The 12907-nt window shown below is 43.3% G+C and overlaps 1 protein-coding gene across 1 annotated transcript; it reads left to right on the top strand.

Annotated features, from left to right (window-relative positions):
- Positions 1-671: 671 nt before the first annotated feature.
- zic2a (zic family member 2 (odd-paired homolog, Drosophila), a) lies at positions 672-4712 on the top strand (the record flags this gene model as incomplete). The annotated part of the gene is given in 5 exon segments (XM_084544259.1): positions 672-773; positions 775-845; positions 1233-2212; positions 3435-3598; positions 3756-4712. Coding segments are annotated over 5 exon segments (1512 nt in total). The 3' UTR covers positions 3951-4712.
- Between the last annotated feature and the right edge of the window lie 8195 nt (positions 4713-12907).

Below are 12907 nucleotides of genomic sequence, written 5' to 3'. Positions count from 1 at the left end.
TAGGAAAGTGTCTCACATTAAAAACTATATAACTATATATATAAAAAAACCATTTGCAGCAGGAGAAAATGCACAAAATTAATGATATATAGATTTAAGACATTAATAACTTTATGGTATAAAGCCTTAAAGGCTATAATATCTTGATATATTCTTGATATATTTCATTTTTTATATTTATCCATACTAGAATGCACAGTTTGAGTAAATAACATCTGTCACTTTAGATTTTATAATGGTTAATTGTCCATTTTGCATTTAATAGCACTGCTATTACATAGCAGCAGCTATGTTTTATATTTTAAAAACACAACAGAGCTGTTGCCTCATATATGTACTCAGTAAATAACCAATTTTCTAATCCATGACATTAACTTTTTACATCTTGATTTTGTCAGCCGGTGCCGTGTTTTTATTTTTTTATATATATATATATCTTTTAAACACACCACAACGCAGCCGCTACGGAATATAAACAACAAAAAACGTCCTCTCCTCTTGCTTGTCGTGATCCTTTCGGCTGCACACCCCCCAAATCTTCTCCTAAAAGTAGGCGGTAATTATTAGTGGAAAAATGGCGTTGCGGCATTAAGTCGCCGGAGCGCTACCTGCTATTGGAGGGGCACCTGGGATTGATGAGGCTCGCTGGCCAATCAGGCCGCGAGGATCGAATGAACGGGCTCCAGTTAAAGGGGGCGGAAGAGGAGGTAGAGCCAGTCCACGGAGAAACAGGGACCCTCCGCGATAAACACAGGCAAGCCAGAGAAATAAATACGAGGCTACTTGGAACAGCGTTTTGTGAGATGCTCCAGCTACTCCCGTTCTGTGTGCGCAGAAGACACCTAGTAAGATAATTATTTAATTGTTCCGAGTGTATTTTAACGCATCCAACTGTCGTAGTCAAGAGGAGAGGACACGCGGAAACTCTTCACTTCGTTACGTTTGGATTTTCCAGCCACAAGTAAACTATTAGTAAATTCACTGTTTGATAAGCTGATTTTTTTTCTTGTTTTTTTTTTTTTTTTGGTTGCCTTTTTTTTTTTTTTTTTTTTTTTCACCCATGAGCGGAGCTGCGCTTTTGAATCACGTTTGATATGGTGTTTCCAAGGCTGGAAGTTGAATCGTTGCGCAGCGTCAACGTTTGATTTTTTTTTTTTAATCTTTTCTTTAACTTGCTCGTTGTAGCTTTGAGACCAGCGCTGGTTTAAACAAAAAAGAAAATAACCGCTTTTTGTTATAATGTTACTGGATGCTGGTCACCAGTTTCCCGGACTGGGAGTGGGCTCATTTGCCAGGCATCACTCAGCAAGCGAGATGCAGGAGAGAGACTTGAGTTTGGCACAAAATAGCTTTGTAGACTCCGCACACATGGGTGCGTTTAAGCTGAACCATGATCTCTCTCCGGGACAGAGCTCTGCCTTCACCACCCAGGCGCCGGGCTACCCCGCTGCGGCTTTAGGGGCTCATGCCGCCCATGTCACGTCGTATGCAAGCTCTCCTTTCAACTCAACCAGGGACTTTCTCTTTCGTAGTCGCGGCTTCGGAGAATCCTCTCCGGCGAGCAGCCAACATACTATTTTTGGCCCCACGGCGGGATCCCTCCATCACTCTCATACAGACACTCAAGGCCACATTCTGTTCCCCGGGATCCACGAACAACATGCGTCCCACGGATCCCCGAATGTCCTGAATGGGCAAATGAGGCTCGGACTACCCGGGGAAGTTTTCGGACGCTCCGACCAGTACCACCAGGTTTCCAGTCCGAGGACCGACCCGTACTCGGCCGCGCAGCTCCACAACCAGTACGGCTCCATGAATATGAACATGGGGATGAACATGGCAGCCCACCACCACCCCGGTGCCTTTTTCCGCTACATGAGGCAGCAGTGCATCAAGCAGGAGCTCATCTGCAAGTGGATCGACCCCGAGCAGCTCAGCAACCCCAAGAAGAGCTGCAACAAAACTTTTAGCACCATGCACGAGTTGGTCACGCACGTCTCGGTGGAGCATGTCGGCGGACCGGAGCAGACAAACCACGTCTGTTTCTGGGAGGAATGCGCCCGAGAGAGCAAACCGTTCAAGGCAAAATACAAACTGGTGAACCACATTCGGGTGCACACGGGAGAGAAGCCGTTTCCATGCCCCTTCCCCGGCTGTGGAAAGGTCTTTGCACGGTCGGAAAATCTCAAGATACACAAGAGAACACATACAGGTAATTTAATAATAGACTTTCTTTTTTTAAACTATATATATATTATTTGTAAAGTAAGATTGTTGCAACTGTGTGCGTTTATTGTGCATGTGCATTTATTTCGCTGTAGTAAATGTGCTGCGTGTGTGCCTTGCACAGCTAATTACCAGCGTTTATTTTAGGCTGCTAAAGCAGATAGTATTTGTTGTAACAGTCAGAGTAGATTTAGGACCACATCCAAGAGGGAGAGGAAATGCGTTTAGAATAACAGGATAATTCGTTTCTTGCTCGCACGGCCACACATGGCACAATTATTCTGGTGTAAAACAGTTTCCACGAGGACCGAGGAGGGGGGAAAAAACCCAAAACAATTTAACTAGGTCTGTCGATGTTTGTGTTTGGAGTAAACTTTAGAAATGGGTCAAAGGGGACAGCGGGAGCGCGTTGCGTGCGTCGTAGAGCAGCCAGGCTCGTAGTAAATCACGCCAGCCTGTTCCCCCTCGATGCTGCGCTTTCATAGCCTAGCTCAGATTTCTTCATTTACCTCCTTTTACATGTCGACTCCCCCCCCCCACCACCCCTACGGGACTTATTAAATATTTGTATGTAATTCTGGATCGATTTGAGGTTGTTTGTTTAGGAGTGTGTGTAGATTTAGCCGAGCCCAGCACCAGCAGCGGAGCGAGGAATGCCTTTTGTTTTCCCTATTCGCCCCCTTTGATAAGAGCCAAGGTGCTAGACAGGGCCATTACCAGCCTTTCACATTTGGACTTATTTTCTTGGGAAATACATTATGGTACCGTGCCACGAAATTGGTCAGGTGCTAATTAGATTTTTATTGTCTCGCAGCAAATGGTACGCCTTCTGTGGGCCTACTGAGGACGGCCTTGTCGCCTTCTCCCACCCCCTCCAAATCACTATGCGCATTATTTAGGCTAAATAGGATGCAACAGCCCCCCTCAACTAGTTTTTTTTTCTCTTCTTATTTAGAAAGGCGCATTTAACTTTGAATGTCACAATTGGGATGCTGATAGGAGCACATGCATAGTACTCTGCTGCACTCAACTTTTTCCTTCCCCATTTGAATATTACGCACTGAGCGATCTGCACAATCCCTTGTTGTTACACACTGAGCCCGAGGCATTCACGGTGAAACAAAAATCATATATATATATATATATATATATATATATATATGTGTGTGTGTGTGTCTGACTGTTTCTTGTTTTTCTATTTCTTGCAGGAGAGAAACCGTTCCAGTGTGAGTTTGAGGGCTGCGACAGAAGGTTTGCAAACAGCAGCGACCGAAAGAAACACATGCACGTTCACACGTCAGACAAGCCATATCTCTGCAAAATGTGCGACAAGTCCTACACACATCCCAGCTCCCTACGAAAACACATGAAGGTAAATGCCTCGTTTCAGGAAGCGTGTGCTCATGTGCTGTTTATGCTTTTTCAAATTGCACATCATTTAAATTCACTGCCCTTTTTATTTATTTAATTATTTACTGTTTCACTGTCAGGTTGCTATAATACTAATTTGCCTCTCTGTGTATCCCCAGGTCCATGAATCCACCCCGCCAGCATCAGACTCATCACCAGCAGCCAGCTCTGGTTATGAATCCTCCACACCTCCAGGCCTGGTGTCTCCCACCGCCGAGACCCAAAGCAACACCACCCTGTCCCCAGCCTCAGCTGTGCACAACACCACCAGCCACAGTGGCCTGTCCTCCAATTTCAGTGAATGGTATGTGTAGGACTACGCTGAAAATGAAGCAACACACACTCATTTCACAGCACTGGGCCGTTCAGCAGGAGATTTGGGACACGTGCACGCGAGGGGCACACAAACATTTGTTTATTTTCTATTTTATTATTTCCGATCCGCCAGGGGAGATGATGATTACCAACAGAGGAAAATATGTATAATATTCGAGGTGTATTTCATATTGTAAATAATTACTAAAAGCCCACTTTCCCATTGGTTGTGATAGTTTGTCAGTCTTTGGTGTATAGATGTTCCTTCAATGGTAGCTATTTCTCTAACTGGACTTTTAGTGCACATATTACGATGAAATTGTACTATAATATTGAATATTGTGATCCTGAGGCAAATTGATTGTACTATACTAAACATCTATAAACTGGAAAGAGTGCCAAAGTTAACATTTAACTCAAACAGACCACAATATTATGCTTGTGAATGTATATTTTAGTTTGCTGGGCTTAACTTGTGATGTTTTGTGCTTTGCAAGTTTGAATTGTGAAAAAAAAAAAAAACCTATCTGGAAGATTGTGAGGACAATAAACGTTGTGCCGTTCGACTTTCTGTAACTACACCCTTCCTTTTGTAAATATCAACTGCCATATTTATCCATTTGTAATTAAATTATGGTATTTACTTGCTACAGATGAAACAGTATTTATAAAGAATGTTTCTTTACTATAAATATGTACAATTACGAGCTAAACATGGGCAGTTGTTTCGTTCTGTGCTTTTGTTCAAAGTTTTAAGAGGTGTTTTCTCCCTTATTGTGATAAGAATTTTACTGCATACAAATATAATAAAAGGTGTTGCAAGTGCTAAATATTCTTTGCTTTTTTCCCCCCCTCCTTGCTTTTTTTTAAAAAATCCTTTGCATTCAGCTGCTGGTGCAGTTTTGGTGATCTTGTGTGGCGGTTTAGTTGAGTGGTTTTCTCAAAGAAGTTTTATCACGTCTCGGTCTTTTAACTTGTAACCACCAGGTCTTGATCTTGGGTTAAAGAAACTGATGGTGTCTTAGCGCCAGGTTTGCAAAGCGTGCTCACAGGCCCTAAATCAGAGTCTGGTTTGATGCTGAAATAAACAAAAGCTTGTGGAATATATGTGTGCACAAAATCTAAAACTTCCCTAAAGAGGAACTGGAACAATTAGTTAAACTCAAACTAAAATAATATCTTAATTTAAACTAAACAAATCATATTTTCTTCTTTTTGTTCACCTGCACACTCAGTGCATTTGTGTGCATGCTCTCTCTTCTAAAGGGAACACAGTGAAGCTTCTCTCTTCCACATTTCCAAAGCCATCTTTATAATTTTCAGTTATTGAGATTACTTGAAAGCTCGTAAACGCAACCCCCACCCCCAATCCTCCCCTCTTCCCTCTCCCTCCCCTCCTCCTCCTCCTCCGACAGACGCTGGACACTTCACTGCGCAGGACTTGGTGCAGAAACAGACGTGAACTTGAACTTGACTCGGCTTATCGGCTAGGAGAGCGTCTTCGTGCTCTAACCTGTTATGTGAGATGACCATATGTTGCCGCAGCCCTGCTATTAATTTAGATGGCTTTAAGAAAGAAAAAGAAAAAAAAAAAACGCTGCAGGCGCGTTTGAGTTTGACGGTTTGCAGTTGTGTGATTAAAGATAATGACACAGATTATTGTCTGTGAACTTGTGTTGCTCATACTGGTCTGTAGCTCTTTGAAGAGAAACGCGAAATTTAATTGTCGGCGGAGGCCTAAACTATAGGAGGCTGTAGATGGGTTTTATACGGAGGTGGAATAGAAGTGTTTTTCTTTTCCGAGACGCCTGCCTCTGCTGATTGCGCATGCTTCTGTGTGTGTAAGTTGCTCTCATTATTGTTAACATGAGTCGTGCTTCATGGATGTTGAGCACAGCAAAAAGCACGTAGTGGGACTTGTTATCCGCTGCAGGCCGACTCTCCTCTGCAGCAGCAGCAAGTGGCTGTCTGTCTTCTAGAGCAGCTTGACTGTAGGCAACTTTGTCTTCTACTAGGGCTGCTTGCATTACTTGGCTCCTAGGAAGATGGAGTACATTAAAAAAATAAAAGTTGTAATATCTCAGGGGAGAGCTGATTACAACCAGGAAATTATATCAACTAAAATCTATAAAAGCCTCGTCAATTTTCTTTTTCTCTTTTAAACGCTTTCTTAAGTTTTGTTTGACTCGTTCCCGTGCTACACCTCGCATATTATCTGCCACTAAAACGAAGCCACAAATTTTTATCATTATTGTTTTGTGAGATCTGAAATTTTTTGGGTTCTATGCGGAATATTTAGCACTTGAAATCACCTGCTAACGGCGCCGTTAGCGGCTGGCCCGGTGACCTCCTCGGCTGAGGAAGGTATGACCTGTGGGGAGTGGGAAAGGTCAGCTCCACACAATGTGTCGATGTCGGTTCCTGTTCGGCCCCTGCTGTGCTGATATTGATCCGCAGAGAAGGAAGTGTTTTTTTTTTTTCTTTCTTCTCCTTCCATCTCTCTCTCTTCTTACTGCTTTTTGTACATTGTTGCCTCTACTGTAAGGGCGATATACACTGGGAACACACACCCAACCTGTGCAGATGCGGGTGCGAGTCTCTGGACTCGGGTCAAAGTTCAGTTCTTCGAGGTCATGTCATAAGTTCACTAGGCAGATTTAGCCGTTGCGCAGTGGCACGGGCTATCAAGCTGCAGAGAATTGCCAGAGAAACATATCCGGATAGGTATTTTAATTTCTTACATAAAACCATATGATAGAGATTTGGTGAGTAGTGCTGAGTCCACAGTTGAACTGTTGTGTTTTATTATTTTGCCTTTATTCAGTAAGAGAAGGGAGACAACATGCTTTTAGCTGCTTTAGGATTTGTGTCCTTTAACAGTTTACATGAGATGCATTTATTTAACCGGACGTGCCATTACGCACATATTTATCAGCGGCGAAGATGCGCGTTACCCCCGGTTATAGTGTGTGTGAAAGAGAGCGGGAGGAGGAGGAGGAGGATGATGGGGAGGAGGTGGAGGAGGAGGAGGGTTGTGGGCTGCCATAGGCCGCACTTAGGGACACGTTTATCATGAACACCAGTTGACAGGAGCCAGCGTGTCCATATCTGGGGGGACATTGTTTAAATTAAGCCCAACTGCGGTGGCAGCTCATGATGTGAGCTTAAGTGTAGTGTCTCTGCGTTAATTGGGGTTGGGTTGAAGTTTGAGTGAGAGGGTGAAGTGGTGCTGATAGGACCGTGGGCCTCCTGGATATTGAATCAACTCCACGCGTCCAAGTGGTGCCACACAGAGCGTGCGCAAGACGTACTTGTTGGTTTCAGAAGTCTCTCTTTCGCTGTCATTTTTTTTTCTCTTCTCAAGTGAATCTCTCTTTATCTCCTTGTCTCTTCTAGTCATTCACACACACACACACGCACCGATCGTGAACCGTTAACTAATTGTTTTTGCTTGGACAAAAAAACGCATATTGGTGCGTTACTGTAAAACGTGCCATCGCATAAATATGCCTCATTACAACGTTAAAGGGTTGGAAAAATAAAAAACTAAAACAGCAGCGGGCCTCAGTCACCACCGCAGCATAAATAATTGCTCTTTGACATTCATAATTCATCTTATATGGCAGCGTTTGTTGTTTTGTTTTTGTTTTTTTATGTTTTTTTGATCGTGTCTGTTAATGGCTTTAATGTCAAACACTTAGTTTGCTTTCTATGTTTAATGAAGCCTTCGGACAGAGCTGCACCTAGTTCACCCATTTTATTATAATTTTTTTTATTCCTCTGACTGGACAGCCACATTAGGTTAAATAAAAAGAAAAGAAAAAGAGCTGATTCACTTTCTGAGATTGGATGGAGCGTCATTACGCACATTATGAAGTGCGTAATTATGCGCAGCGTTGAACGAGAGCAAGTGGTTTGTTGGGCTCTGAAATGACACTTTCGTAGTGGAAAGGAGATTCTATAAAATGAATGTGACATATGGGTGTAATTTTACAGTGGAGGGGTAATCGGAATAAATAGGTAAGCGAATAAACAAATAAATAAACTTACAGCATCGTAATTGTTTGCTGCTGTTAAGACAGCGCGCGAGTTTAGTAAAGACCAAACTAATTCCTTGAGTTTACTAAATATATTTATTAATAGGGGAGAGAAAAAAATAGAAAATAAACCTTGCAAATAAAGTTCTTTCTCCGCAGATGTCATTTAGACTCAATAGTCTTTATTTTTCTGAATAACTGGTTCTTTATATAAAAAAAAAATGCGAATGTTTCCATTTCAGTTATGGAGCTGGAAATAAAAAATAAAAAAAATATTTGCGTCAGCTGCGCACGTTTCACTTCGTATCTTTTCGAACCAAAACTCATGTCACAATGTGATACTTCCCAAATGGGCCTCCTCAGCAGGAATAACAGAGGCGCTGTTGGGAGTTTTGTCGGTCGCCATGTTTTGAGAGAAAACTTTTTCAAACAAACGCCACATCCTTTAATTGAATTCGAGCTCTGCTCTAATGAAATGAACGTGTCTGTTCGCCGGGCCCGTGTTATTTATAGTCACGCAAGTGTCACTTCAAACAGTGGGCGTCCTTGCGTAGAAGACGAATTTAAGACGGGTGAAAAAAAAATCTGATTGAAATACTTGGTTAAAATATTCAGTAAAAGTAAAACAATGCAAGGAAAAAAAGTCATTATGCAACTTAACTTATTTATATACTTAACAGAAAATGTATATTTTTGTGGCCTGATATGAACAAAAGTTTAGGTTGCAGAGATAAGTGTATGTATTAAGTGGTGTGCATCTTATTGTTAAGTGCAATAATGTAGAAAATGTTAACATATTGATTATAATGGTAATAATTACTTTTATTTCTTATCCTTATACTGTTGGCTTCTCTTTCCTGGAGAAATGTTTTTCTTTCCTTCTTTCTGTCCTTCTTTCATTCTCTGAACCTCTCCACCGTCTGCTTGTCTGCCTCTCTCTCTCTCTCTGTCTGTCTGTTTGTCTGTGACATGGCTTATGTTGTGTTTGTACTGAAGTCGATGTACAGTCTGCCTTCCTGTGCAACGAAGCTCCCATGGCCTTTCATCTGAGTTCAGCCGGCCGCCTTTCTCACACAGATGAATGTGTTTCTGTGAAAGAGCCGGAATGGCTGTCACTTCTCCTGGCACGCTGGAGAAACAAACAAAACCCCCTACTCCTTTAAGGAAGCTGGCGCAGGCACCTCCCATCGGACACAAACACCACAGAGTCAGAAGCACAAATAGCCTCAAAAGCTAAACACTCTCCCTTTCATGCAGAAAGCTTGGCATGACTGGCCCTCTCATGCACACAGAGAAACACAAAGTGGAGAGGTGCAGAGTAAATGACATACTCGAGCTTGACTGAGGTGTGCTTATTGTTGTGGTCTCCAACCCAAAAAAAGTGTTAGAATTCCGCTAATCCCTCACAAACTCAGCATCCTCCCCTGCTGTTGCTTTTGCAGCGAGGTTCTCAATATGGCTCCCATGCAGCCCGTTGCCAGTCCTGTTTATTTGCCACAATAGGGTATGTGCTGTTAAGAGGAGACATATTCAGGTGGTTCTTTTCTGCTGCAGCCGAGGCGCTTCAGCACAGGAGCAGGTGTGCCAAGATGCAGAAGTTTTTTTTGGATAAAAATACACCAGAAGTACAGTCATGATCACCAACCTCCAACCTCCAACCCCCAACACACACACATGAACTTCCTCTTCCATTCAAACCACACTAGGCCAAGGAAATTTTCAATTTCCCCACACCTGTAAACATGCTGTTTCACCTCAGCTCCTTTGATCTTCAAACAGACCAGAGCCGTGCCCTGGGGTGATGTGTGCAGAAAGGTGACTGGGTGGTGTGTGTTTTCTGGTTTATAGGAATGCAGGCAAGTCATGGAACATACCTCGTGGCCACTTTGCATTTCATATTTCAAGCTCATGCTGGAAAACTTTCTCGAACGCCTTGGCTTCTTTCTCCGCCGTTGAGGTCGCCTTATATTGGCCTGAACCGAAACCGGTGTCGGGCCAGAATCAAGTTCAAGGACCGAAACGAACCCCGGATGCCGCACTAAACTACTTCCCCTTTTGGTCCAAATCCATCGAGGCAGCCAAAAATACGCTTTCTCGTTTCTTAAAATAATGCGGCAAGAAACAAATTAAGTAAGAGTCAAAGTGTGCAATCAGATTTGTTCAAAAACATGATCACTGCTGATCAGTTGTGAGAGTATCTTTATTTAAAAAGACAGCCTGTTAAATGGGCAGACGTGTGATTTTGCGTTACAGCGTTTGATTTGTTTCCTCTGACGGCGACAGCAGGCCAGGAGGTCACGGGTCACATGTTAGTTGCGTTTGAAGGCTCGCTGAGACGCATTACAAAAAGTTGTATTGTTTATTTATTGATTCATTTATTTATTTATTTATATGGGAGAACAATTCGTGGCGGCGAGCCGGGGCGTTCTGTCACTCAATTCAAGTGCGATCAGAAAACAAAAGTCGGCGCTCACATTCAAATAGATTTATATGACAAGACACAAGGATGAGTTGAATACACACACACTAGCCTCCCAGTCTTCAGTCACCTGATATGGCTCCTCATCTGTTCAAATTGATTTTTTTCTCTCTCTCTCCCCTCAAATCTCACAAGACAACCCTCGACATGAGCCTAATCTAAAGGAAGGCAGAGGAGACAGTTTTCGGGGGGCTGAATCTCCCTTCACTTTGAGATGATTTAATTTCTGATTTGTTGTGACGTGACTGTGTTGCATGTTTAATGTCTTAAAACACATCGGTGGTAAAGGGCTGTCTGACTTCCGCAGGTTTATCTAATGAGACAGAAATGAAAGAGGACAGGGATCAAACCGGTCGCGGTCCCCGCGATGCCGACTCTTATTCAGTAAGTCATTATCACTCTGATCTTAACAGCGTTTTCACTGTCTGCTTCTCTCCAGAGGGTTCCATTCACCGGAGGAGACAAACAAATAGCACACTGGTGTAGGTTTTGTCACATGCAAATCTGCAACTTTTTTAGCATTTCAATCAGAGCCACCATTTGGTCCCAACAGTGATATTGCCTATTGATCGCAGGTTTAAATATATGCATATATAAATATATATATTCCATTTCATTGGAAATTTTGAAGACGTGAGGCAGCTCCTTCCTGGTTTGTCAGTGCTAGCCTTCCCCAGCAGGGTGCCACTCAGATTGCACCCCATGGACATTGTCAGTTCTCTCAGAAGAGGCCGTGGTTGCTTACCTTTAGTTCTCGAGTTTAGCGAGCTGGAAGGAGCTAATTTGATTGACTTTCACCTCCTTTTCTTTCTCCTCCTACCTCGCAGTCCCCTGACAGTAAGAGACTTTTCTGGTCAGTGAGTGTATTGACAGGCAGTCAGTTAGCACTTGACATGTCAATGTCCGGTCCAGTCTAGACTCGCTGTACGCCGGGTGTTTCTGTGTATTTCTCATCGGCGGAGCTGATTTATCTGACAGCGGTCTAAAAAGATCATGACGGTGTTATCCGCTGTGTGAAAACTCTTTCTGCCGCTGGCACGCAGGTGGGACGTTTGGACTTCTGTTTCTTTTCTTTCATTTGATAGGTGGTTGTTCTTACTCAAGCCGGTTATATAACATAGAACGACAGCAGGTAGCATTATAAATGAGAACTCCACATGAGTGCATTTCTTTGAATTCTAGCACTCCTGCAACTGATTGCTTCTTTCCTGTAGTACGCTGTTGCTGCAACCCTTCGCACGTGAAATCTAAAACCTGACACAGTGGCATGACCTCTTCTGCGCCTGACTAAAATTAAATGTTTAGTTTGTTAAAGATTTTAAAAAGATTTATACGTGCTCCTGTTTCTTTAAACATCCGGACTATTTTGCTTTGATTCATTTGGTGAAAGTTTCAGCTTCCAGGTCCTCGTCTTTTTTTTTTTCCCCCCAGAAAGAAGCCAGTAGTGATTAGCTATGTATGAGTTGCATTATACTGATGGATGGTGTGCATGTTTACACAAGTGATAAAAAGTGTCAGGGTACCACATGTTTGTCAGTGTGCTTTTACTCTGCTCGGTGTCAGGTGTACGCATATATTTCTGAAGGATCCATATTTGTCTTGCAGAACATGAATATAAACATGACTCCAAAAACGCACCCCCACCCCCACCACCACCCCTTCACACACACACACACACACACACACACACACACACACACACACACACACCAACCAATCTCTCTTCAACACACCGCCGCAGACTGACATCCCCTCCCGTCTCCTGTTTTCCTGCGCTCACCTGCAAAGGAGGCGTTGATGGGTGTGTGGCGCCCCGTTTCAAGAGTGTTGGCTAAGTTTACTTCCCACCAAGAGTCTCCTGAGCCGGGGACCCCCGCCCCTCACATCCCCGCGCACCCGGCCAACCACAATCCGGTCCGGGAGTGCCGTGCGGGAAGCCCCCCCTGTCCCACCAAACACTTGAGAAATAAATCAGACACACCGTTGACAGCCGCTTACAGTGAAGCAGGAGGATGGGGAATTACATGAAAAGAGTGGTATTCATGACATGATATTTTCACTGTTGGTGGAAAAAAAAAATAAGATTTCACGAAGGTGGGGCGTTTCTTTTTCTTTTTTTTTCTTTTTTTTTTCCAAAAGGGAAAACAGTTTTCAGTTTAAACACACTCAGATTGAATGAGAAATTCCCCCATGTATTAAATATTTGGAAAGTGTCATCGCTGGCTGTTGATAAAAGACAATCCTATGCTGCATCAGGGAGCAATGCAGATGACACACTGAGAGGCATTCTTGTTTTTGTCAGATGCGCAGAAAGCTTCTCGGAGAATAACAGCCCGTCTCCCCTCCCCGCGCCCTAGCGCCGCGCGCGTCTCTCTCGCCGCCTCAGATATGCCATATTTAATGGAAGGGCTATAGACGGGGTGGTGTGAAGCTAAGGGTG

This window comes from Chelon labrosus, assembly GCF_963514085.1.
Source record: "Chelon labrosus genome assembly, chromosome: 5".
Classification (NCBI taxonomy): Eukaryota; Metazoa; Chordata; class Actinopteri; order Mugiliformes; family Mugilidae; genus Chelon; species Chelon labrosus.
The sequence above is the reverse complement of the archived record's forward strand: the minus strand, read 5'-3'. Positions and strand labels throughout refer to the sequence as shown.